This window comes from Charadrius vociferus, unplaced genomic scaffold, assembly GCF_000708025.1.
Source record: "Charadrius vociferus isolate BGI_N301 unplaced genomic scaffold, ASM70802v2 scaffold301, whole genome shotgun sequence".
Taxonomy (NCBI): domain Eukaryota; kingdom Metazoa; phylum Chordata; class Aves; order Charadriiformes; family Charadriidae; genus Charadrius; species Charadrius vociferus.
In genome coordinates this window covers 1,960,077-1,986,937 of record NW_009646842.1, presented here as the reverse complement: position 1 = coordinate 1,986,937, position 26,861 = coordinate 1,960,077, and the positions used below count along the sequence as shown (strand labels likewise).

Genomic DNA, 26,861 nt, shown 5'->3' with positions numbered 1-26,861 from the left:
CGATACACATATTGTCCATTTATTTGAGGCACAGATGTATGTGGATGCTGGAGCACTGCCAGAGTTAATTGATAAGGCCAATCATCATCTGGAGGCTCTGCTTAAGAAAACATTGTTCCTGAATCTAAAATTCCCAGTAAATTCTGTGCTCTGAACTGGGAGCACAGAACTGAGACTCACTATCAACTTACCTTATTAGCCTCACTTATCAGCTGACTTATCACTGATGAGTGATAAGGTGACTTCCTAGGAACCACTGGTCACAAAGATAAATGTCTCAAGTGTATAAATGCTTATAGTGTATATATACTATATAGTACAAACATTTATAGAACTTAGTAAGTTATTCACTGTTCATCTCTAAAGGTAAGTGAACCTCATCAGTTACCTGGAGATGCTAGGTCTGATACTGCAGATCCCAACCACTACATGTGTACTTCTAACGCGCTAAACATAAGTAATGGGAAAGGAGGAGATTTGGAGACCAAGACACAAATCACCGCATGTATTCGAGGAGAAGGATCGCTAAAGAAAAGGAAGCTGAAACAAAGAGCAACACAGCAAGGGGTAAGGATACCTCTCTGTCTTTCAACTCTTCTTTCTTCAACTAAGAAAGATGCAATTGGATCTCTCTTCCACCCGCTCCTGAAAGAATACCTTACAACAACTTCCACAGCACCACAGGGCATGCCTACACTAGCACTGCGGTTGGGATCAGGAGTGTGCTTTTGCAGAAACTCCTCACTGTTCCCACTAACTGCACTTCAGCAGGCATCAGAGAGAAGTCTCAGGGAACATGAACTGGATGAAACCAAACATGGAAATGCATTTCAGGAGTGCACCTACTGCATTCCAGATGTAAACAAACAGTAAAGCCCCAGCACACCAGACTAGAGTTAGTGTGAAAAAAGTCCTTCTGAAATACATAGCATCAAGCTTTCTCCAACAACCGTTCTCTAAAAAGCTGCCCTAACTCATCTGCACTTCTTTGCTAAAGTAAACGCTGTCACAGAACACCATCTAGAATTGGTGCTTACAAAAATCTTCTGAAGAAGAAACAGAGAGGCAAAAGAAGAACAAAGAGATTCGAGTAGCTTGGTATCAAACCTAACTTTTACTTACAGTAGCAAGCACACGTTGCTCCAAGCTCAGCTTCTTGCCAAACTCTTCCCAGATGCCAAGTAAACGGCTCAAGGAATGCAGAGAGGCAGTCAGGCTAGGTCCAGCTAGACTCTTAACCTGAATGCCAAGACGGTTAACTTCCCAGAAAAGCCATGTTCTAAGAAAACTGAAATAGGCAGCAGATACTGCAAACATCTACATTACCATTGTCTCCTCTCAGGGGACTCTAATGACCATGGTTGTAAGTGGAACTGGGATTATTTCACCGGGCAGACACAGCTTTTATTTTGAGAATTTCTCCACAGAAGCTACTAAAATAAAAAAGCTAAAGTCAACAACCAGTAGGTGAACATACTCATTTTACACAAGTTTCCTGAAGAAGAAAAACCAGGCGTATTTCCTTACTTGAACGAAATAGGTCAGGCAAGTAAGAATTTTTTTTTTTTTGACTGATAGGGGAAAGAGGAGGGGAAAACCCCAATCAATTCTTGATTTTAAAAGAGAGAAAACAGTAAATTTGATCGAAATACTGCAAAATATGTAATGTATTAGACCCCTACCCCAAAGAAAGGGCTCTTTTGAAGCTTTTCTTCCTGCCTCACCTATGTGATTTTCTGAAGAGATCTAACAGTTTTGGAATGACTGCTCAGAACAGCTTGGGTAATGAGCCAGAATTGCCTGTTGATGTCATCTCCTCCCCCCCTTTTTTATATTAATAAATTTATTGAAGACATATGAATACTCCTATTTCCTTTTCACTGCAAAGGTGTGCTGAATGCCAACTGTATATGTTAGGTGGTTTGAGTATCAGAAGTGTAAAGACACCTTGAAACTATGATTCATCTTTTGAATATACACTCCTATCTTTGTTAGTAAAATAGAGGAACAAGTAGAAACTAGATACAGTAGTGTTAAAGGTTTTCAGTATCTTCATGAGCACTGCGTTAGCTTCTCTAACGCAAGGTTCCAAGAAACTTAGCGTGTGATGTTTGCAGAGATCAACTCATGTTAAAGTGTCACAGCAAACACTTTATGCCAAATCAGTAAACAGCGGTAACGTGCGTGCCTTAATTTTTTGTCTTAGTTCCCATGCAGACTAATGCAGCTGTTAAACACTGACAAAAGTTTTGTAAAACTACCTAAATATGTACAGTTATAACTGTGCCCTTTCCTAATCTGCTACAGCTAATTTGAAAACAGGGACTACTTTTGAATACACTTATTCTTTCCAGAGAACATTACCTTTGACTTGTCTACACCAAGTTTGGTTTCCCATCATTCTGTCTCCATCCACTCTGCTCTTGACTAACTTTAGAAAGCATGTCATCATCAAGTTCTTGCATGGCAGTTTTCTTCAGATCCCTAACAAATAAATACAGGTCTCAGTAGGGATCCAGACACTCAGTCCACAACTTCTTGTTTTGCAAAATTAAATAATTATTTCTGAATCACCTCACTATGATAACTAACTAAATTTAAAACTAAATGACTTTTTTTTTTTTTTAAATAAAAACCAATCAAACAACTGCACTACATAGAAACCCTCCCAGTTTTAGTAACTTGGTTGTGTAAATCTCTAATCCTTCATGACAAATGCCATAGGCATATAATGGTTATGAGCTGCCGGAGTACAGGATTTACATTACAGTACAGCAATTTCAAACACAGCACCATTAAGTGCAATGATACACTTAAATACGCTAGCCTAGGACTAGTAGGGCTTTCATTACCGTTTAACATGTACTACTACCCCCTCTTTGGAATTTGTCTCCTTTTGGCAATTCCCCTTTGCCACACATTCCCCAACAAATGCCATGGTTCGTGGGTCTCAGTCTGTGGGTCTCATGAGGCCTAAGATCAGCAAGGGCTAACACCATTCTCCCACCACTGAGCTTTCTTGAGGCTCAGTAGGAGGATTTCATAAAGATCTATTTAATCTTAGTCTGCCTCTGACCTCAGCGCAATTTTCTAAACAAGTAATTTTGTAAATTTTACAGGAAGTTCTCCGATTTCTCAACCTCAGATTTCTTTCACACAAGATTACATCTTTTCCCCTGCACCTTTTCTAAAGGAATCTTAGACTTGATGCTGAACTGAAAATCCTGAAGCTCCCTGCTAAACCAAACAGCAGGTGGAATAGGAGCAGCTGAAGCACATGTTGTTTCTCACTGAAGTACTTTAGACCTGACCAGCAGGACGGCACAGGTGGCAGAAGTGAAATTCAAGTCCACTCTCTGGGTTCTTTGGAGTGACTCTCAAAGAGGCCATCTAGCACAGTAGTCACAGTGAGTTATAGAGTATGGATATCCGTATCCATAAGACACACTGACTCACTTCACACAAACTAGATGTAGATAAAAAATTACAATGAGTTTGAGGACATGACATGGAGAGGCAGTAAGTTCTCTCTTCATCACCCTGAGCTTTTTGATTTGTGAGCCTGTGCTTTTATTCTGGTTATCCAAGAACACATTCAACCATCATATCAAAGCTGAATAACCACCCAAAGGATGTATTGTCCATCTGTAATGAGATCACATGCACAGCTAAGGATGTTCTTGAGAAGATTACAGATCTTTCTGCCAGATTCTGATCACATCGCCTGTACCTCAGCTTCCTGCAGTGGTCAATGGAAAAGCTCAAACTCCCACTTGGGCAATCTTATATTCTGCTTTTGCAGGATTTCTTCGTGAATTATGATTGCTTCCGTCCTCCCTCTTTGACTATCCAGACAAGCTCAATGCTGGTCCCACTGGAAATATCTGGCTTTACGCACATTTTTTTTAATGCAAACACCGACAATGTTCTACTTGGGTTTTCCAGGGAAAAAAAAAAAAAAAAAGTTTTTGTTTCAAACCACAATGATTAAGAAGATATGAATAACAAAAAGTCTCTCCCAGGAAACAAAAGTCCTTGCAACTACTCAGCCGTTTCTACTGAAATCCCACCAGTCGTCTTATTTCTTGATAGATGGGGGAAGCGAGTTCTTTGGCTTTCTCTGCTCCATCCTCTAAAACCTTTATCAGATGGGATTTGTCTTCCTGGAGTTTCTTGATTTCATTCCTGATAGGTGCAAACTTTTGAATAACTGACTCTGCTACCACCATTTTGTAGTGAGCAGTGTCGAGACCAGCAGCTTGGTGCAACACTTCTTTTATGCTAAGCCCTGTTACTGCAGCATGAATGGACACCAGATTTGAGACACCTGGGCGACCAGCTGGGTCGTAGGTCACCTCAGAGGTAAAGTCAGTCACAGCTTTGCGGAATTTCAGCACTATTTCGTCAGGGCTGTCTGCTATGTTAACAGTAGCTAACTTCTGTGGATCTGACTTGGACATCTTCACTGTTGGATCTCTGAGGGATTTTATTTTCTTTGTCGTACCTGAAAAAAAAAATAATTAAGAACACAGAGAGACAATGGTACCTTATGACAGTTGCTAAGAACACTTTGCAGCAGCATGACAAAGTTCTCTGTATATCCTTGCTTAAAAATGCGTTGTAAGCACAATCATGTACACTCCTATTTAGTCCTTAAGACCTCCCTGTTCTTCTGAGTTGCTTTTCTCCTCCCATACACTAAATGAAAACCTGCTCCATTTCTCCCCTCCTCACCAAGCAGAAACTTCTGATGAGATACTTTCTAACATTTTCTGTGGCTATGTGCTGATTTTCCCCCAAAATGCTCTCCTCCCTTGTGTTCCTGCCACTGCGGACAAGTTACCCAGAGAGCACAAACTGCACTTTACTGAAAGGTTCTTTAACAGTGGAAAAACAGGTTAAATCCACTGGTAAAAAAAAAAAACAATCCCAGAACAGTTAATCTCCTCACTTTAGGAAACTCATCTACCCAAAATCTCTAGGTAATTGTCCTAAATATCAGTAAAGACAGTTATCAAAAGTTCCCCAACTGAACACTAATCAGCTCTGTTAGACAGAAAGCACTGTTCAGATAAGAGAGGTGTGGGTATTGTACAAACTACTAAGATATACATGTGTACACGAAATAGAACAGTAGCATTAGGGGAATATTGCAAAATACTTTCTTTAACAGCAACAACCCGAACTGTTTCAGTCTTTCACCAACAAACACCACTGATGGAGTATGCAAAGTACCACTGATGTAGAAAGTATTCACACCAATTTTTTTTAGACACCTAATACAGCCAGCTAAACCACCCACATAGTGATCATGTACTTGGTGAAAGGGTTAGCGTTTTTCCAGGGTACAGTTTAGACTGCCCCAGAAAGTGCTCTGTTCTGAATCACCTTTTGGGAGAATCTGTCTATTTTCTGTAAATTTGAAGAGGTCCAGGTACTCCTACAGGTAACTGCCAGGTAACTGCCTACAGCGAGTGAGTATGAATAGGTCCTTAACTCCTCCATTCATCTAGGATATTTCATTGATTTGAATGTACTTGTGCATTTACGAAGGTATGCAATTCATGAGAAAAGTGAAAATTTCTTTTTTTTTTTTTTTTTTTTTTTTCCTCCATCTTCGCAAATCGAACTTTTTATTTCCTGGGAAACAGTCTCACCTGCATCACAGGCTACACTCAGCTCCTCATTACAGTTCTTAGTGTTTAATTGTTCTTTAGAAACTACAAAGCCTGCAATATCCAGTATTCTCTAAGCTCCACTCTGGGTCTAACACCATTTTTGTTGCTGAGGCTTGAAAATTGAGAAAGGTTTATTACTGCCTGTCTTTTCTAAGGTGAGAGCTCCTTGCCCTTTTAGGGGCGAAGGTCTCTGCTGTGCATTCCTCTACATTACTTACAACAAAGATGCAATGCTTCTTCCTTGCCCAATTCTTCACGTTTCTTAACAAACATGCCATTTGCGCCATCTGACTCCTCCTCACCCCCGGCCTATGACCTTTATAGCTCAAATATGGCTGAGAAGATTTTCCTTATAAGTCTCCCTGAGTCTAAGATCAAAACCAGCAAGCCTAAGTTCTGTAAGAGACCCTTACTGAAACACACAAGTATATATTAAATACACTTAAAAAGATTTTTAAGCATCATAGCAATAAACCTACAAGCTGTTTAGCATGCTTAATGAAAACACCTACCACTCAGACATTGAGGAGTTCTGCTTGGTAGAGGTCTCTTGCCTTGTTCCGTACATGTCTCCTGAACTAGCAACATGGACCAGAGACCCTACTCTTAAAAGGTCCAATACTTGAAGAGCAAGGCTGACCAGCAGCAGCAGAGCGCATCTGGCCCCCTGGACTAGAATACCATACGTCACATACATTCCTCTACAGGGGATTTGTAAAGCCTTATGTCTATCTTGGGAGTTCAGTTTCACAGCCTTTAGGCTCTCGTTGTCAGTTTTTAATTTTCCGCTCCCTTTTCTTGGTCCCTGAAACTATTTCCACAATATTTAAATCCATCTTCAACCTTGAAGTGTAGTTAAGGGGGAAGAAAAAAAAATAACCAAGACCAGCTTACTTAAAATGGCTTTGGGCACAGGAAAGAATTGTCCATATTTCTTGTTGAAATGTTGTGCTATATCTTGGGCTAGTTCCAGGTGCAGGACTTGATCTTCTCCAACGGGAACATGTGTCGACCTTTTAATAAAAGACAGATACAGGAAACTCAGCAAAGCTCTCCAGTTCTGTTGAAATGTTACTCAAGACTGTCACAGCTTCTGCCATGAGTGAGGGCCAGATTCAGCCAAACACTCAGTCTCAACTCGATATAGGTGCTGTGGGAACAAGATCCCAAACTGACTGTATGCCAGGATGAGTCTGCTTTTTGTGCTGAACTGAAGCACATCTCCAAGGGTGGAAACAGCCCTTCACGAAAACATATATGGTAAAAGTACCAATACGAGCAAACCATTAAACTCAGCTCAAAGAAAGGTTTTTGTAGTTTTGCCTGCTGTGTCTTCAGAGATCAAAAAGCACGTGTTACAGTGTGCAAACAAAGTGAGAAAGATCTGTGAGGCATAAAGTGCAAGCACCTTGCCTTGTTAAGTCTCAGAAAAACATAACTGTTGTTGAGTAGTTAGTACTATGGGTTATCAAGGGAAGGAAAGTAGAGAGTGGTTCTTCCTCATAGGTCACCATCATATAAATATCATGTGGGCCAGTGCCTCTACTGCCACAAGTGTTATCATTCATAGATTAGAACTATGAGGATCAAAGGATCATTTGATCTTCTGTATTGAACTCAATAGCTTGAATGCGGTTCTGGATAAAAAAAAACAGTCTGCATCAGAGGACATGAGGAGGTGAAGAATCCATTACTTCCCCTGGTGATTCTTTCCCACAGTTAATCATACTCGCTAAAAATGTATGATTCTTTTAGATGAGGCAGACCTGAAGTCTTGCCAGCTTTTGATTACTCTCCCCTCCCCCAGCAGCTTTTTTTTTCCTAAGGCTTGTGGAGTATTCAGCTCTGAATCCTGGATAAGTTCCAGTGTAAGAAAGTTCACTATGCATCTTTTAGGTTCCCAGAAAATTTCAGTTCAACACGGTACTCCTTCCTTCCGATTTTGAATTACTGGGCTGACATCCAGGAGTCAATTTGTCCACCTTTATTCCCCACCAAATAATCAGCAAGGCAACTGAAAAACAGTTACAGTAGCCAATAGGAAATCACAGTGGCCTACAACTAACAGAAAGAAAATCAGTTAACATATTCAATATACTTTAAGCAGGTCAAAAGAAATGTTTCCATATGCCAAAATGGTTCCATATTCACAAAGTTTGCCACTAAACAGAAAACATATTGTCATTATAAATGCCTCTGCATGATTCTTTGCCTTTTTCCTTGCTGTTTTTTAAAGTATTTCTGTCCTGGTGCTATTTTTATTCTTTTCTGTCATATATTTACCTTCTGTCCATTTTCCTGTCTCTTTGATCCTTGGTTCATCTGAATTAGTACTGTTTCTCCCCCTCCTCCAGCTCTTAATTCTTCTTCATGACTGCCGTTCCCCTCACGTTTTTCCATTTCACCCTGATTCTTGTTCCCTATATTATGTTTTTACATTAAAACATTCCTTATTAAAGATACCATGTCAAATATCTTCAAAGAGATACTGTTTCTCTTTCACTTCCTTGTTTTGTGCTCTATCTGGACAGCCTGCTGTTAATACACATGGTAGCAAACAAACCACAGGCTTCACTAAGGAATGATGAATCCCATGATCTTAATAGAGATGGCGGAAGCATACATGGTTGAGCTCAATCAAAAAAAGCTGATTTCTGATAAAGTTGTCTAAATTTCTCCCTTAAATACTGCTTGACAATCAACGGGACTCACTGCTTTGAAGATTATTTTAATGTTCAAATTAATTCTGACTTTTGCTGGCTTCCCATTATTTTTAGTTAAAAAAATCAAGCAAATTAGAAATATCATGTACTGGTCTTCTAACATTATGGTTTTCCCCTACTAATGATCGCTTAGGATTAAATTTCTCTAGATACATTTTTCTGGGTTAACAACTGGCTAATCTTGCTTACTCTGTCCTCATAGTTCTATATTACTTCTCTGTTCCAACAAATATCCACAACTTCACTTCAGAGCAATTCCACAAAGTACATACGCTCAGAACATAAAAATAATTAATACATAGTGCAGTGTCTCCAACATTTACTTATTGAGACAGTTTAAAACATATGAAATACAACCAGTCACAACAATGCACTACGAGTTCTATCAGCTAGGCTACAAACTTAGGCCATGCTGAGTCATCAGTCCCTCATTAGGGTGTATTTGCATTGCAGCACATAGTACACCAGAGAGAAAACTGAACTAGCCCAGGCATCACAAGGTGCAGTAAATTACTCATTTCTTCATCAGTATCAACAGGCCTACGCAGAATCCCACACTAATATGGGTATACTATATATAGCCAGCTTAAGTATCTCTACAATATACTGCATAAAATAAAGCACAACTACTTAAAAATATATGTATATGCGTGTGAACACATAATATGTATAATTAAACATCAATGTGTTATAATTCCCTAAGAATTGTTCTGAAGTGACCAGCTTTTTTTCTTTACAGCCCTGTCATCTGCTTTCAAACCAGGCTAGTTTTCAACCAGCCACTTGAGAGGTAAAAAGCTGCCATCCATTTCCAATCTTCTGATCTAATCACACCCAGCTCCCCCACTTAATAAGTTAGCATGTTGACCTGATGAACATTCATTCTAATGCAGCTGAACAGACATTGCCCATGGGCTCACATTCTGCCTCTTACTTGTACAGCAAAATATCTGCTGCTTGAAGCACTGGGTAAGTCAACAAACCAACAGTTCCTTCGTTATTCTGGCTGGCACGCTTCATCTGTTTGCAAAAGAAAAACAGAAACGAATCACGCTTTTGGGTAATGATGTCAAAGTCTGTGATTTTAATTAATTAGAATGCCAACTAATTTGAGTAACTTACTGCCTAACTCTAGGGAAAAGTGTGCCATGTAAAATCTGCTCCTTGTGAATACACACATCCCATTTTGTGTCCTATATTTATGAATTTCTCTACACTGTTCCAACATTGTAGTGAGGAGAAAACATAGGCTGATGTTTTCTTTCTGTTTGTAATCTTACACACAAAAATGATTACAAATACAAAACAATCAGGTTGTGTTATTACACTTATTATTGATAAAACCTACTTTTAAAATGGCAGTTTCAGCAGTAAGTTTTTGAAAAACTCTACAATAGAGGTATAAAAAGGCAATCAATACTGTGTTTCACAGAAAAAAGATAAAGGCATAGTGACTAAACAGTCAGCAGGGGAGTCAGTGACAGCTAGGAGGAGAACCGAGAACTACAGAGGCAGAGTCCAGTATCCTCTCCATTAGTTCACACTGCTCCCCACAATCCACTCACTCTACCTTTTACTGCTCTAGGATATGGATCGTTTAAACCAAGACAGTAGTCAGGTTACAGATACTCACTCTGTTCTAGCAATAGCATACCTAGTTTTCGTTTTTAACAACAGTTAAATACACTAAACTCCTTAAAATCTTAATTATTTCATTAAGACTATTCAAATATCTTTAGATTTTTCTCACTCTCTCATGCAGATCCTGCCTTCTGTCTACATCTCTAAGTGCCTAGGGTTCAGGGGACCTAATTTGCAAAGCCTAGCACCTGTAACACCTATCTGTAGATTTGGAAAGTCAATCCAGTCAAAATTGGATTGAAGAGCTTAACTTTAGAACCTCAGGTTTGAAAAGGTTGGCTTTAATCTATGCCATGCATTAACGCTGCTTGCTGTATTTAAGTTTTACTGTTTTTATTTAATTAAGAAGAAAAACAGGAAAAAAGAAAACATCTGGAGGTATTTAAGACTGCTCTGAACTCTGCAAGCCGAACTGCTCTTAAGATTTTTTTTTTTTTTCCCTCCTTTTTTGATACTTCTCTCTCTTGCCTTTTGGTTTTTCTGTTTACTAAATGCCAAAATAAAATAGAAGGAAATTAAATGCAAGAATTCAGTTGATGCAGTCATGCTGATGCAGTACCAAGATTAAGAAAATGAACATTTGAAACTTGTAAAGGCAAACATTTAAGGTGCATTAACTTTATCAATCAGCATGTTTTTAATATTTATGATTTCTATACTCCCCTTCCAACATATGCTTCTTTTGCACCCTCTTCCATAACATCTACAGAACAGCCACTCTTCACAATGGGAAAAAGAAAGGCTGTTTATGGAACTCCTTAATCAGCAAGGCTCAAGGTTTCTGCTGTAGTATCTTGTAGCTCTTTTGCATTATTAAATAAACATTGAAATAACTCCAAGCATTCTAGCAAAATCAGTTTAACACAACACTGAACAACTCTTATTTAGTACCAGTTTCTGCAAGTCTCTGCCAAAAATATTATCCTGTATCTTCCAGCAGAAAAATGTTCACTGATAGCAACACCCCTGGAAAGACACATTTTTCTCCTTCTATGATAGGACTAGAGATTTACTTAAACTTAAAGCAATGATAACTGAGATACAATTGGTACTTCACAGATAACAAGTATTTCAAGGACAGCAATTCTACTGAATTCCCATAAACTTCCTTTCAATTTATGAAACTATCCATACCTTCCATTGGGGTAGACGTAGTAGACGTGGCACGTTAGTTAAGCACCCAAGAATCCAGGCAAGTTCTGCATGCTCCGGAACCTGGAAGTACAAAGTCAGAATATGTTTTAATTTGCACTTACATGCATATTTTCTCAAAATCAATACAGATAAATAATATCAAAGATAAGAAAACCATTTATTTTTGTCTATTATTTTTTCAGTAATGTCACGTGACAAGTTAATGGAAAGTTTTGGACACCGCATGGATTGAATGCACTGTGCTCAAGAGTACAGCAAGGTTCTTGATCCCATCCACTCACATTTTCTAAAGAAGAAAGAAAACACTTTAGCAATAACGGAGTTGAACTCACACGTAAACTAACCAACTGCTGGCCACCGTGCCACAGCTTCCCCGCACCTTGAGATAATACATTAATAGCTACAAAACCTCTTTGCCTTTCTCAGTTCCAGTACCAACAAGCTACACAAGCTTTGTTTCTTCTGCATCAGGGCCCCAAATACACTCATTTTGCTTAATTGTCCTGACCACCCCCACCTCTCCACGTTCTAGCCATACCCTCTGCCCACGGCCCTAGGAGCCCCATTTAAGCTCAGGTCAGGCTCCTCCAGTCCTTGCCCAAGCTATGTTACACTGCAGCATGTCTGGCAGTATAACCAGAGGTCCTTCACAGAACTCTGAGCTGACAGCCAGGGAACAAGAGCTGGGCTGCTCCACGAGGCTGTGGCTACAGACAGTCACAAGCCAGGCAGGAGTCATTACCTCCCTGACCAGGACAATGGGGTGGTGATAGTTACAGCCTGGTGATCATGGAAAGGTAATTGGTCATATCTGAGGTCAATTCAGGAAGCCCAGTGAGAAAATCAGGGCAGCAGGGACAGGGTTGAGCACAGGTACACTGTGACATAGCTCAGGTGCAGACTGGGGGCCGGAGCTTAAGGGGAAGTCCAGAAGCACTGGGCAGGAGGTACCTGGGTGGAGGGTCCAGGTGAGATTTGTCAGGGCTTTGGGTGCACCAACAGGTCTTAATGAACCTGACCTGTCTGCAAAACAGGGATAACATCTAAGGTTGTGTGTCAAACTTTATAGTACAGCCTTAATTGTGGATTAATTTGTCTCTCAGTTCTGCAATCCTCTATCAAAACCAATACTGATCTGCAGGTGAAAGAGCAGGATTAGGCCTCCACTTAACCTTTGCTACAAAGGCGGTTTGAAAAAAAAAAGAGAGAGAAAAAAGACTCCATTTAAGATCATACCACAAACCCTTAATTTAACATTCTGGGGGGACTGCAGTTATAGTGGAATTTTAATCATTTCAGAAAGACATTAGACAGAGTGATTGCCCCCCTCCTGCTAAGAGAAAGACTTTCTACAGGCAGAGACAAGAAATGAGCTGTGCAACAACCTCTGTTGGATGAATCCATATTTAGCTTCTTGACATATACCCTTCAGTTTTTGTATTTCCAATATTCATTTTGGAATTAGTAAAACAGGCAAGCATTGCTGATGCATACGCTGTTTTTTAACTCCTTTGCAGTCATTCTGGTCTGTTGCTACTTAGCTATATATAAGATAATCACTGAAAGAACAAGGTGATCTCTGTTCTGTTCCTATGCTCTTTTCAATAGACTTACTCTTTTCAATATTGGCAGGTTTGGATATTTAAGAGCATGCTGTCTCCAAGATGTTCAAAGCTTCATGCTTGCAACGTGATATAACAACCCAGATGCAAGGCAGTAAGAAGTGTTTGTTAACAAGTGAGAATTACTAGCATTGTTAATGGCAGTTCCTTTGTTGTCACATTTTAAATGTAGTCATTTCCTAGCTAACAGTCATTAGACTGTTTCGGTTGTCAATGTTGTGTAGAGGTATCTGACCGCAAGACAACAGCTAAGAGATTAGAGATACGCGCTATTCCAGGTTGATTCTTTCTCTTCTTTCTGCTTTTCCTACAGTTGTTTGAGTTTTTTTTTCCATTTTTTTCTTTTAATTTCCTCATTCTTATTTGACCTGCAATCTTCTGTGCACAAGACAAAGTGCAGCAAGATGCACCCAATATACCTTCTGCAAGATACAAAGAGTAAACTGAGCTGTTAGAGAAAATACTAAGCTCAAGACCCCTATTTCATTTAGAAGGAATCACCATATGGTTCGAAGTGGTTTCTCGTTCCTTTCTTCTAGTCACGGATAGAGAGGAGATGGTGCTCTGTTGCACTTGTGTTGACAAGAACTCCCTTTAAAAGCTATGCAGTCATTGATCCAGCTCTGTCAGACGCTGCTTCCACAGCCAAGACTGCACGTGTGTTTCATTGCATCAGTGACTTTGACATTACATCAGTTACCAAAACACTAAATGATCTAAACAGCATTTGTTGAGTTGAATCCGGAGTTCTGGGTACTAGCAAGTTACACTCACGACTAATCCTCACACACACACTCCTTTCCTAAGTAAGGCTGGAGTGCTGAATACTATGGAGAAAAAGCCTGGTAAAAGAGAGAGAAAATACAAAGGGTAGCGGTAGAGATTTCAGTTGGAAAGAATTTCAGTACTGGAGCCTAATGAGTTAACATTCATGACTCAAACTGCAGTAACTGACTGTAGGTTGGTCTGTGAATCAAGAGGCACTAGGCTTAAACCACAAATCGTTTGTCAGACTAAATCATGGTTTAAGCTACTGTGTTTTCCTTGGCAAGAGGGGCGGGCAATTGCTGCATTTGGTCAGTCACTGTGCATCAGCTCAAATGTGGTTGCTCATTAAGCTACAGTACTCCATCACTTTGATTGGATAATTTTGGACACAAAGACACTGGAAGAAGTGAAGATGTATACGACACCAGTAAAATAAACGGCCAGTCTACTCTTCCTTTCTAGTACTGAGCAATACCAGTGGATCAGTTAGGAGAAGCCATTCTCTCAGAGAAACTCAGTCAGCCTCCTGCCCCGAGACCATTTCAAATTCTGAGCAAATGCCTTAATTAAACAACCAAAACATAAAAATGTAAGAAATAATATCCTACTGGATCACAACAGAGGTAGCTGTAGCCTAGCACTCTGTTTCCAGGAGTAGCAACAAAAGATGCCATTTAGGGCGAGCACACGAGCCTATTGCTTCCTGCAGTATGTTCCTCTCATACTTCTCCAGCATCCATAATTTTTATACTAGGGAATATCAGAAGATATTATCCCTGGCCCTATCTTGTTAGTACCCATGTTCCCCACGAATGTCTCTAATCCCTTTCTGAACCTGCCCCACTTCACAACCTCATGCAGCAACGAGCTCAAGAGGTTCAAACCTGATGTGTAAAACACTTTCATTTCCTGTATTGCACAATTTGGTGAACAATTCCACATTCAGTTTATCCAGTGCTGATTTTGTACACTTTGACTGCATCTACACCTCAGCTTTCTCCTCTTTGAATTGATGCATCCCAGACTTCTACATTTTTCCTTTTAAGGCAGCTACTCTATCCCCTTTGTATCACCTCTAATTTGCTACTTCCTTCTTGAGATGCAGACACCCCATATTCAAGATATGGGCACACTAATGTTTTGTATAATGACAAAACATCACCTCTGTCTTGTTCTCAATAGCCTTCCTGGAAATATGGCGATGATGACATACTCTTGGCTTTTTTGAAAATTACTTATGCTGAGCCACTGATTTCAGAGAACTACCAGTGATGACTCAAAGACTGTTTTCCTGTGTTGTGACTCAGCTCAATACTGTGTAAAGAAGGTTTAGATGACTTCTACCTAGATGCTTTATTCTGCATTTAAAGCTCTTCTACCACTGATTTGCCTACCCACTCTGTTTTACGAGTTCCTGGAGTTTTGGGGTTCCTTTCCTTGACATAGCATTTGACTACCCAGACAAATACAGCATTGCGCACAAACTACTGTTCACTACCTTCTTCAGGTCAGGAATGAAGATGTGGACAAGAATTGCTCCCAGCATGAATCCCTGAGCGACATGACTACTGACTGTGCCATTCAAAAAAAAAAAAAAAAAGGCGATTACTGTATCCTATTTGGCTTTCAACTCTAGTCAGCTGCAAGCCTAGTAATGAACATTTCCTTCAATACTTTTTTTTTTTTTAAGTAAGAATTGATATAGAACATTGTCAAAGGCTTTTAAAAAAATTCAAATCCATTATGTTCCTGGGATGCCCTTTATCCACATGCTTACTGACACCCTCAAAGTGCTGCAGTTTAGTGAAACAGATTTCCCTTTAAGTAAACCGTAGTGACTCTCCAAAGAGACTGTTTACTCATGCACTCAGCGACCTATTCTTTGTTGAGGACTCTACCATCCCTGGTAAGACGAAAGTCAAAATTATCACTTTGTAACAGTTTCCAGGCTCCCATTTAGAGCTCTGCTTGTGTACTGCCAACATGACTTCAATCTACTATTCCTCTGGCACAGTGACCATTAATGGTGGCAGACTGCACACCTTGGCCACTAGTTCTCCCATTTCACATCTGAATTTTTTTCAGACTCCCAGCTAAATGCCACCTGGTGTATAAATTGTCTATCTTTACCTAATAGTTTCTATACATTTACAATAAACTGACTTAGCTCTTCTGCTACAAAATACATAAAGTGGAAACCTTCCCAATACCTTCAGCAGCCCAATACCAAGAACTGAGCCTTGCTCTTAGGGCTTTATCAACCCTGAGTGTCTCCTATACGTTGCGCTCACTGATCCCCTAAACAACCTCCTGTTTTTGATATGAGACCAGCTTAAGAATCCTCTTCAAGGTGCTTCTCAACTTCTTTTTTTAGCCCTCTTGATTTTTTATTTAAAAAGAAGGGGACTTTCCAATGCTTTCGTATTTGTTTGTTTTTGTTTTTTTTTTAATTTGGGCAAGTTTTCCCTTCTGAAAATCTAATCTTTTCCTATGATGGTATCCTAACTTATGGAACCATGGAAAGGGATTTGCTGGATTTGTTTTCTTCATGAGTGGTGTCACACATAGAATCCTAGAATGGTTTAGGTTGGAAGGGACCTTAAAGATCATCTAGTTCCAACCCCCCTGTCACAGGCAGGGACACTTCCCACTAGACCAGGTTGCTCAAAGCCCCATCCAACCTGGCCTTGAACACCTCCAGGGATGGGGCATCCACAGCTTCTCTGGGCAACCTGTTCCAGTGTCCCACCACCCTCAGAGTGAAAAATTTCTTCCTAATATCTATTCTAAATCTACCCTTCCAGTATGAAGCCATTACCTCTTGTCCTACCACTACATGCCCTTGTAAAAAGTCCCTCTCCAGCTTACTTGTAGGCCCCCTTCAGATACTGGAAGACCGCTATAAGGTCTCCCCAGAGTCTTCTCTTCTCCAGGCTGAACAACCCCAACTCTCTCAGCCTGTCTCTACAGGAGAGGTGCTCGAGCCCACATTTAATTGTTGGCTTTGTTGCTTGGTTGGGGATTTTTAATAATTTTTTTTTTTTTTTTTTCAAAACATGACCTCCAGGATAGTTGTAGCTTTCTTGCTTTTTGTTTATTTCTGACAATTGGACTTAATTTCACCGAGCTCCCTTTCTTGAAATAGAACATTCACGCACTTTATTTGGTCTGCTCTCTCCCGCCACAATGCTAAACACCACTATAATGAGGTTGCTATTACTGAGAGCCATCTACTAAAACATCCTGAACTAGGTCCTGTGCACCACCCAAAAGCAATTGTAGAACAGCATAATTTCTAACAGATTGTAAAACTAGGAAGCATAATTTATTGCATCCAAAATTTTATCTGTGTGTCTCATCCTGATAAAAGCTATACCTGGATAGTTGAAGTGTAACACGATCGCTTCCTGTACTAAATTTGCAGCTTCTCTCATCTCACTTAACATCTCTGGATCACTATCATCATCTTGATCAGCAGGGTCAGCAGTACAATCCCAGTAACACATTTTCTGTTAGATTCTGGTATCTTCACCCACAAAGATTTTTATTTCCCCATAGTATTATGGAGAGAGGCAATCCCTCCAGTAAATTCAAACAATGAAATGCAACTGAGAACAGACATCTCATCTTTGTATCAATCTGTCAAATTATTTTCAGTTGCTTCCTATTGTGTTAGGTAGCATTTATCATGCCATCACAAGGAAGATGTTTGTCAAAGACGCATCGCTTTTCACACAATTTTCATTACAAGGACTACGACTGTCAGAAAAGTCTTTTGCTTGCTTTTTTTCTTTTCTTTTTTTAAAAAGGAGTTCACCCCAAGTCTAACTACAACTCTAGGAAATAAAAGTATATGGAATTCCAATCAATTAAGGTTATTTTGTGTATACTTGAAACAGTAAAGAACTTAATTTGGTTTGTATTTTAAAATCTGACAACAGAAGTATCCTCTGGAGCTATGATGTACTTCAGGAACACCCCACGTTCCTGAAAAAGCACAGAGAATAGTAAGCTTAGCTCTTCCTTAATGAAGACATCAGTTTCTCAGCAGTGTCCTCTCCCCCAAATTCCCCAGTATAAAAATAATACAAAATTTAGAAAAACAGAGTTACACCTCCTATGAACAAAACTCACAACCAGTGACAGTTCCTGAAATGTATGTCAAACCAACCTCCAAGAATGTCACAATCGTTGGTAACTCTGAAAAACTGCTATCTAATCCATTAAATCCTTCATGGCAACTCCAGCTACTTTTGTGTCCTGAAAGAATATAATAGCCTGGTTTCAATATAAACATTATTTTCTCAGGAAATATTTCTTGCAGCTTGGCTGAAAATATCTGGAGGACTAACAGTCTTGTAAGTCCTCTATTTATTGTTTCCCTTACAAAGCCAACTATTTCTCATTTAACAGTTTTCACAAAAAAAAGCTTAACCAGATCCATATAGCAAACCCCTCTTCCTAGACAGTCCATATCATACCCTTTGCTTTCCTCAGTAAATACATCAAGTTTCTGTTGTTTTTCCTGCTCTGTGCTCTCGTCCACATTAACACAATTTTCTTTCCTAATCTGTTACAAGTCTGTAGAAACCATCAACATTTCTCAAAGGGTCGAGATGGTCATCTCTCTGCTATTACCAGCGACACATTTCCTCCTTCAATTTCCATTGCATTAAGCATTCCCCACAACCTGGCTTACTAATCACTAATCAAAGAGTTCTTTCCAGAACAAACTACTTCCATTTCTTCCTTGTGGCCCGAGATGCCTGAGTCGGCATAGTCAGATTCCTTTTAGTTTTTTTAAAGCACACATTTTACAGAGGTGACCACTTCCAAATGATAACGGCAGTTATACAGGAGGCACAAACATCTCTTGTTTTTTCACCTGGCTGAGTGCCCTGCTCTTCCTTCTTTACAGACAAACAGCTTCTTAATTCTTCACTTGTGTCACCATTGGATGTTATTAAACTCCGGTCACACTGTATACTTGGATCATCTCTGGGGTATTATATGCTTAAGTACAACCTCAGGGCTTCTCCCTGAAGATCTGTTACTTTGTCCTTGATCCTAGCTATTGCCATACCAAGTTATTGCTGCTATTCCCTTGTCACAACTGATGATATATACATGGAAAACCAATAGCTACTTTTAGTCCAAGTAATTCTAGATGACTTTTCATGCTGAAACATACAGCTGAAAAGGACAGCAAGCAATGAGATTCAAGAACAATAACAGAGGGAAAGGCATGGGCACTGTGAGACCTGAAAGCAAGCAGCTCAGCAACACTGGAACTCAGCTTTCTGAGGCTTTTTATAAAGAGTTGTGTGTCTGCAGCTGAAGTGGCTTCCTGCAAAAAGAGACGCAGAGTTTAATTTTCAAGATGGATTTCCTCAAATTACAACCCATAGCCCTTCTCTGTAAGGGACTGCAAATTTGCTGCATGTCTGTTATGTGGAAACAGCTTCCTCTCAGCAGCGTAACCTCATTAAGGGCTATATTTTAAATGGCAATAAATTTCAAAGATTTGATTTTGACAGTGTAGAGGACAAACAAACAGGTCTGAGAGGTAATTTGGATAGCTGTGTACTAAAAAAAATCTGAACAGAGGAGGGAAAGTATCATAAATTTCAAAAGAAATGAAACATTTTTTAAGGATTTTTGTCTTTTCTAGAAATACCAGTTAGTGCTTCCAAAAAATTTAAGTGGCCTTTTAGAAGGAAGTGCTGCTCACATTTATTTTTCTTGAATAAGAGGTAAGACTTTATTAATGCCTAAGGTTGCAAGCAATATGTTTAAGATACTGGGTAATGCATCTCTATATTACACAGCCAGAGAGAATAACGGAGCCATAAAGAAGACAAAATAGCCTGTTCTTGAATCAAATGCACACAGCAACTGAACACCCAGTGAGATACTTTTACAACAGAAAATTTGACATGGTATCCCAGATTCCTGTTCAAAGAAATAATTCAAATGTGGTTGGAATAAGTTCATGGTTACAAAGGCAACATCTGATTTAAAGAACATGTTAAGCAATGTATTGAATTGGGGGGTCGTGGTTATCCAGCTATCATTGGGAAATCTCTCAGTATTTATAGCTTTCACTATTACCTTCGAACAATTCAGTAGCTTCTCCTTATTTATATTTGGCTAAAACTTACAGAAATAAGATCTGTGTCTCCTTTCTGAAGAGCCTGACCAAGAATACCCCTACTGGAATCAGGTTATACTGGTTATAAACCCAGATAGAGTACAGTAATTTGGCCGAGACACCCTTTTCCCTCCCTTTATTCATTATGAAAAGAACTTAATTTCAGAAACATTCCCATAGTCTAACCCACAATACTGTTTTAGTAATTAGTTTGGTGTGTCCAGAAGACTGGTGGAGAGAGAAACATATAACAGCTACATAATAGTATGAGATAAGCCAGGTAAATTAAGGAAGAAAGAAAAAAAAAAAAAAAATGAAATCCTACTGAACCATGACTTTTCTTCCCACTGAGCTCTAGTTATGTCTAGCCCAGTCCTATGGGGGAGAAAACAGAGGGATGAGAGAAGCAGAATAATTTTCTAAATTAAATAGTCACATACTTCCTCTTATGACAGGAAGTTTTCAATGGACCATGCTAAATTAATGTACTTTAATTAATTTATAAGCTATGATGCAATGGAAGCTTTTAAGCCCCTCTGAAAATTGGAGAAGAAGTAGTGTGAATCCATTCAAACTCTGCCCACAAAACAAAGCAGCTGGATATTTCTGGAAAATAATAGCAGTGAAACAGTTAGTGCACACATTTAAATCGTTGTATTTTGGCTTTTGGAGTTAAGGCTAAGACAAATTGGCAAATTCCCACCTCCCAGAGTTACTGCTTCAATTTGCTTGCACACTGCAAGAATACTGCAGCTGATTATACTCAGAAAATAAATCATCCCATCCAGAAGGCTGAAAACTGCAATTTTCCACCCAGAAACTGAACGTTACGTTGTCCAGAAACTCACAGGACTCCTCAGAGAAGTGTTAGTGCAGCATATCAACCACTGCCTGCTGAATCAACTCTGATGGAATTTTAGTTTCTCTTGGGACATTTAGTATGTGTCTACTACGATAGGTAGGTGGACAGGAAGAACAGCCTGAGACCACATAAAAGCAACAGCAGTTTCTAAAATTGTTTTGACTGTGAAGCAGATGAGATACAAGATGGTTATGGGTAAGAGCTGAAATGTGTATTGTACCCACCAGGAATCAGAGAAAATGTGTTACACTGTATAAGCTTACCATGTGTGCAGATTGCTTACTGTCTTCTGTATTTCCCACCCTGTAGTCCTTTTTGTTTTCAGTAAAACAGTCCAAGTTTTATGAAAGAGGACTGTTACAGCTTTTATCAGTTATGGTACAATTTAAGGAATACCTCTGCTCTTTCTTCTAGTATTCTCAGGTTATGTTGTATAAGTCATTATTCTGTTACTTCCCTTTTATGCCTGGTAGGCAAAGGCAGCCATTTAAAGCATATCTTGACATTATTTTCTCTGAGAGCAAAGAGGGTTTCATACATCTTGCAGCTGTGCCCCAAATAAAAATGTGTAATTTTGAAATATGCATTTATTTTTATTTTCATTGTTACAGAAACTGTCATTCTTCTATGACTTGGTCTTCCTACTTAAGAAAATATAATTAAACAAGCTGTAATGAAAGAGCTTCTCTCACTGGGAGGCCATTCTAGTGTCCAACATATTCCACAATTGTGTTTTCCTAGATACTCTAATTAAATGGGCTTGTCTGTAACTATTCACAGACAATGTGGTTCCAAACACTATCCTAAATATTCATCATCATCCTTCTTGCTTCTAAATATTTTCAAGTTATCACCACTTGTTCTTTGTATCCACTACTTCCCTAAGCTGGAGTTCAAATTTGTATACGGTAATATAAGTGTGGGAGGTATTTGGTGAACTGCTATGTATGGAGACCAAATATGCAGCCAGCCATTAACTTTCTGTTTATCAGTTACAAAAAGTATAAATTACAAATGGTACACTCTGAAGCATACAAAACTAATTTTCATCAAACTAGCATTTCCCATTTATTCGTAACTTAGCTGTATACCTGATACATAAGAATAGAGACCATACACCCTCTAAGCAATACAACAAAACTCAGTCTATGCAAAATTCCTCTCACTTTTATTACATTTTACTTGCAAGGCAAGGACATCACTGAAATAAGTTCTGGGACTCCAGGACAACTTCACCTGTATCCTTACCGTAGCAGCACCTTTTGGATCTGGTGTAAACAGGAGAGGTATCTGTTCTCACCACACTTTTTCCCAGCAGTCAATCTGTGATTAACATTGTTCAGCCTTTTGTCTCTTGCTTGTATTGGAATGTATGATAAAACGTGGGAAAACTCTGGAGGCAGGTATTTCAGACAGCTCTGGATTAGAGATTTGATCTGCATAAACCCTGCTGTAAATAGAAGCCTACTGACAGTAGAAGCCTTACCAAATGCATATGCCTTTCAAGAAAAAAGTAATCAATATTTTTTTCACATATGGCAGACATATTGCAGAGAAGCAACACAAGCAGCAACAGAAAGGAAGAACAGAAACAGTAAGCCAAACAAATAAACAAAAAAAATCCCCTCTTTAGCAATTCTAGACCATTCTTGCCCAAGCTAACCCAGAGAAAGTAAGAGGACACAGGAGCATTTACAATAGTGACTGCATGAGCGATTCCCTTAATGGGAGCTTACCATTACTAGCATACTTTTGCAGTGCAAGAATTTAATTCTGGTATACACTGCTACAGGGTGCTTCCAGTCATTAGTTGTAGCTAGTTTTGGTGATTGAAATCAAAAGTTTTTATTTCATAATAATTTTGTTGCATGATGTTTGTTTAAAAAAAAGAACTGAAGTGTAGCGTTTCTATGATCTATAGATTTGGTAATTTTCAGGACAGAACTCTTTCATTTATCAGTTTGATCTGGTATTGAAAAGAGAAAGCTACATTGCCCATAACCTAATAACTAAACCAGTTCTCTATTTGCAGCTGGATTTTCACTGCTTTCCTGATGACCTCTGGAAGTACAACCTATTTCAGCATACAACTGCTTTCGGTCACTTTGCTTTACACCTCAGTCAAAAGTTTGTAAACAAAACTGTGGCTTTTTAGACCATCCTCGGAGACTACTACAGTGGCTGAAAAGGAGGGGCCAGCTCCTTTTTTGAAAACTGAGCAATTACTGAACCAAAATCAAGCAATAAACTTTCTTGATTAGCAATAGCTGCAATTCATCTTACACCTTTGCTTTTAGGAACAATCATCTCAACATTATGACATTCCATAACATACTATTTCATTATCATACTAAAACAATAATCACATTAGCAAGGTTCCTGTCTCCTTTCCTCGCATCAAGAGCTACACACAGATATTCCTTTTAATTGCTTCCAGAGAAACGTCTGGTCCTGCCAATGCAATTGTAACAGACTGTTGTGCATCTCTGGGTATACCCAACTACTACATACAGCTTGAACAGACTTTTTGGGGGGAAGTCAAACCACTTCAGCCTAAACCATTACAGAAACAGTCTGGTTTCACTATCAACTGTAATAGCCCTCCTGCTTGCAGTGTGACAATGAGCTTACAAAAATCTGCTACAATCAGCCACTTCTGAAAGCTGTATTGATACACGTGATAAGTATTATTAAGAATATGGTTCAAGACATCAGACACTACCCACGGAAAGTAAATACTTATGGTTTACATTGAATAAGAAGAACAACCATTAGATATGGACTGATAAGGACACCCAGAAAAATCATGATAAAAGGTAGTCTATTCAACAGAGGTCAGCCTAGCCACCATAACATAAAACAGAATCATCTTTGGTGGAAACTTTTGTTTGATAAAGCTGAACGTTTTTCAAGTCTAACTATCTAAAGTTTTCATTGGTTGTTGCCTGTCTTGGTTCTGTAGAAGCATCGCTTACAGTCCTGTCCTCCCATCATTTCCTGAGTCTGGTACTTTCTCTTTGGGGACTCAAAGACTCAATCTTTGCATTATTATAACATGAAAGATACAATGTGCTTTCTGTGGCTGACTGCAATGCAAGATCCACACTGAGAGTTTGCTGGCTTCAAGGGAAGTCTGTGTGTTGGCTTTAGCAAGACCTGGAACAGCAGTAGTTTAGGTTTTTGACTTGCAAGAACAGAAGAAAAGCAACACTGGAACAGCAACCAACAGAAAAGAGCGTAAGTACAGAAAAGCATTTATTCTCCCAGCTGTGGTTACAGCACTTCCTGTAGAGGTGGCACCTCAGGTATGTAACAGTCCCCAACCAAATTTTCAGATTAATTTGTCAAGTCCTTACCTGAATTCGCACACATTTCAGCATGCACTGTATCCTGTACCAAGGAGTTCTGTAGCCTAATTGTGGACTTCACGAAACGCAGCGTTGTTTTGATCATGCTGAATCTACCAGGTGTTAACTTATTTTGATACCTGTTAGTTCATGTTCTTCAGTGGATAAAACAGGTGTTCGCTATCTATTTTCTCCATTTGACTTGCAGTTTTACAAACCTTTACTTTATTCCTCTCTAAGCATAATCTGCAAATCATCTCTTTTCTAGGCTGAAGAGTCCTCTCCATGTACCTAGTCACTGACCCAGCATTGTAACTAACTGAATTGCTCAGTTGCTTGATAACAAGAAAAAACAAAACTCTGGACTGGTTTTTACTGCATCACTACCTTGTAACTCACCTTGAGATTATTCCAGTTAATGTCAGCCTCAATGCGAATGAAGTTAAGTCAGAGTAGAGCCAAATTAAAACCCAAGCTGGTAACTTATTTAAAAGGATAAACAGATTTGAACAATGGATAAATGAATTTAAACATATCTCCACTAGAATTCTGAGCTAGCCTATTTACATTGTTTTTTTAATACAGAGGAAAACTGAAGCAGGAAGCATATCTGTCTTCATCATTTCAATGTCCACAAGGGATATGGAGCTATGATTGCTCATATGCAGTTAGACAACCACAGGAAACTGCTTGTAAAGAACCATGTTCAAAGGTGGAATGTAATACCATGATTTCATTTCACACTGATAAAATTCAGACCCTGCGCACATCACCTTCGCAGTTCTGTTGCAAGTCAGACATCTGGTTAAAGATGTCACATCTGCCCCTGTGGGAAACTACAGAAGTTTGCTAGTTTAGAGTTAGTAACAGAAAGTTAATCAGGCAAGACACTAATTTGTGTTCCAGGAAAATGCAGCATGCAATAGACTAGGCCGACATATGCTAAGTAGGAAGGTAAGCCCAGTACCCCTTGGGGTGGTCAAGAGAAGCAGCAAGTATTTCCCATGCAAATTATCAGTTCAGGAGCAAAAAGGTGCACATGAAAAGGATGTTAGAGAGAAGAAGGGAAAAAAAATCCCAGAGAAGACAGAACTCCCCGGTAATTATGATGGAACTGACACAAAATTTACCATGACAATCACCTGTTGGAGATATTGTGCAGTTGACAGATTAAGTGGTAGGTGCTGGTACAAAACCACACAAACGTGTTTTACTTGCATTTATGGTTGCACAGACTATGTTTATGCATTTATGAGTTAACTTTTTGCAACTGAAGTGAGACTTACAGAGCTAAATTAATGCTCTCCTAACAGGTCTTTTCAGTATTTTACTCATAACCCACACAAACTCCTAGCTCTGCTTGGGAAATTTAAAATGTACTTATCCTTAAATGGATTTCTCAATCATGGTTTCAGCCACTTCAAAACAGCAGCAAGGGATAAGTTTGAAATCCAACATTGCTAACATTTTCTAGGACCACCAACACAAAGATGATAAAGGAGTTCAGTAATGCTATGTTCATTCATTAACATGTCTGGAAAGCCACTTAATAAGTAACAAATCTAATGTAACGGAAGCACTAACCAGCGACTGTCGGAACAGGAAACACTTCTTTGGGTCAATGCCACAGGCAAGGACAGCAGCAGTGGTGTCCAGTATGTTCTGGCGCAGGACAGCTGGCTCCTTGGGCATGGTGAAAGAGTGCATGTCCATAATGCTATACAGCACTGAGCTGCACTCTTCCTGCAAATTCACCCAGTTCTGAATGGCTCCAAGGTAGTTACCCAGATGAGGTGTCCCAGTTGGCTGAATACCAGAGAAAATCCGATCCACGACCATACTCTGTTACAAAGCATTGGTAAAATTAACACATGCATTTTTGACAGTTTATTTTATATTTTAAAGTAATTAATAAAGCCTCACTTATGCCTGTCTTCTCTCCTCCTGTCAGTATATTAATGTATAAATTACCTTAGGACTGCCTAAAAAAACCCTGCAATTAAGTCGGTCAAAATACTCTATCTCACTGCAGAGAGACTGACAACTAGCATAATTTTAACCTGTTGGACTGCATATGCAAACAAACATAGCTGTAAACAAGATCAGTGAAAAATAGATCTCAGAAATCAAGTGGTAGATTCTTTCATTCTGTTTTGCACCAAAGCTGTATGTTTCTCTTTAGTACATTATCCACTCTGATACAGAAACTTAGGATCACAGTGCAGAGAAATTAAAACATTTTTGTTTTAAACATATGCAGTATCCAAGTAGATTGCCATATTAACTCCCATGAACATTGAAGTCTTATTTTTCTAGCTGCAAAGACATTTTAAGCAGTTCCTGAAAGAAACCTAGTCCTTGACTCAAAGGTCAAAGAATAATGAAAGAGATTACCAAAGTTTTGAAACTACCTGTCTTGGCAGCAGTAGGGTTTCTAAAAGGGGTCTACAAAGAAATACTGCTGTAGCTCAAGATCACACCTGGAATACTGTGGATGCATCACTACCAGTAAAACGTCAACATCTGAAGAGAGTTCACAGAGAACTAGCAAAAAAATGATTAACAAGCTGAGGTTGTGAGCAAAGATTAAAAAGCTTAAAACATGTATAGCTTGGCTAAGTGACAGTTACCGTCTTGGAAAGTTTGTTTTCCTGCATCCCAGCCCTCCATCTGACCATTTTCTCACTGGCCCAAGCTGTCAGCCTATGATCAATCACCTCTCCGACCTTTCCAAAGAATTCCACCATATTCAGAAACTAACTCAGCAATGTTTTATGTGAAAATGCTTGTTATGTGCCAAGTTGTAAGAGAGTGCAAGACTGCTTGACTTATAAATGAGGGTCCCACCAACGTCAGCAGGGAGTCCTAGTCACAAAGCTGCAAAATACAAACCCTCAGACTCTGTGGTTCAGCA

At 39.2% G+C, this 26,861-nt stretch overlaps 1 protein-coding gene across 1 annotated transcript; it reads right to left on the bottom strand.

Annotated features, from left to right (window-relative positions):
- Positions 1 to 4,055: 4,055 nt before the first annotated feature.
- Positions 4,056 to 25,786, bottom strand: WARS2 (tryptophanyl tRNA synthetase 2, mitochondrial). Its single transcript, XM_009892670.1, has 5 exons — positions 25,532 to 25,786; positions 11,177 to 11,257; positions 9,336 to 9,421; positions 6,573 to 6,691; positions 4,056 to 4,504 (listed from the first exon to the last, which is right to left on the bottom strand). Exons 1-5 carry the CDS (start codon positions 25,784 to 25,786, stop codon positions 4,056 to 4,058), a joined length of 990 nt encoding a protein of 329 aa, XP_009890972.1.
- Positions 25,787 to 26,861: the final 1,075 nt, after the last annotated feature.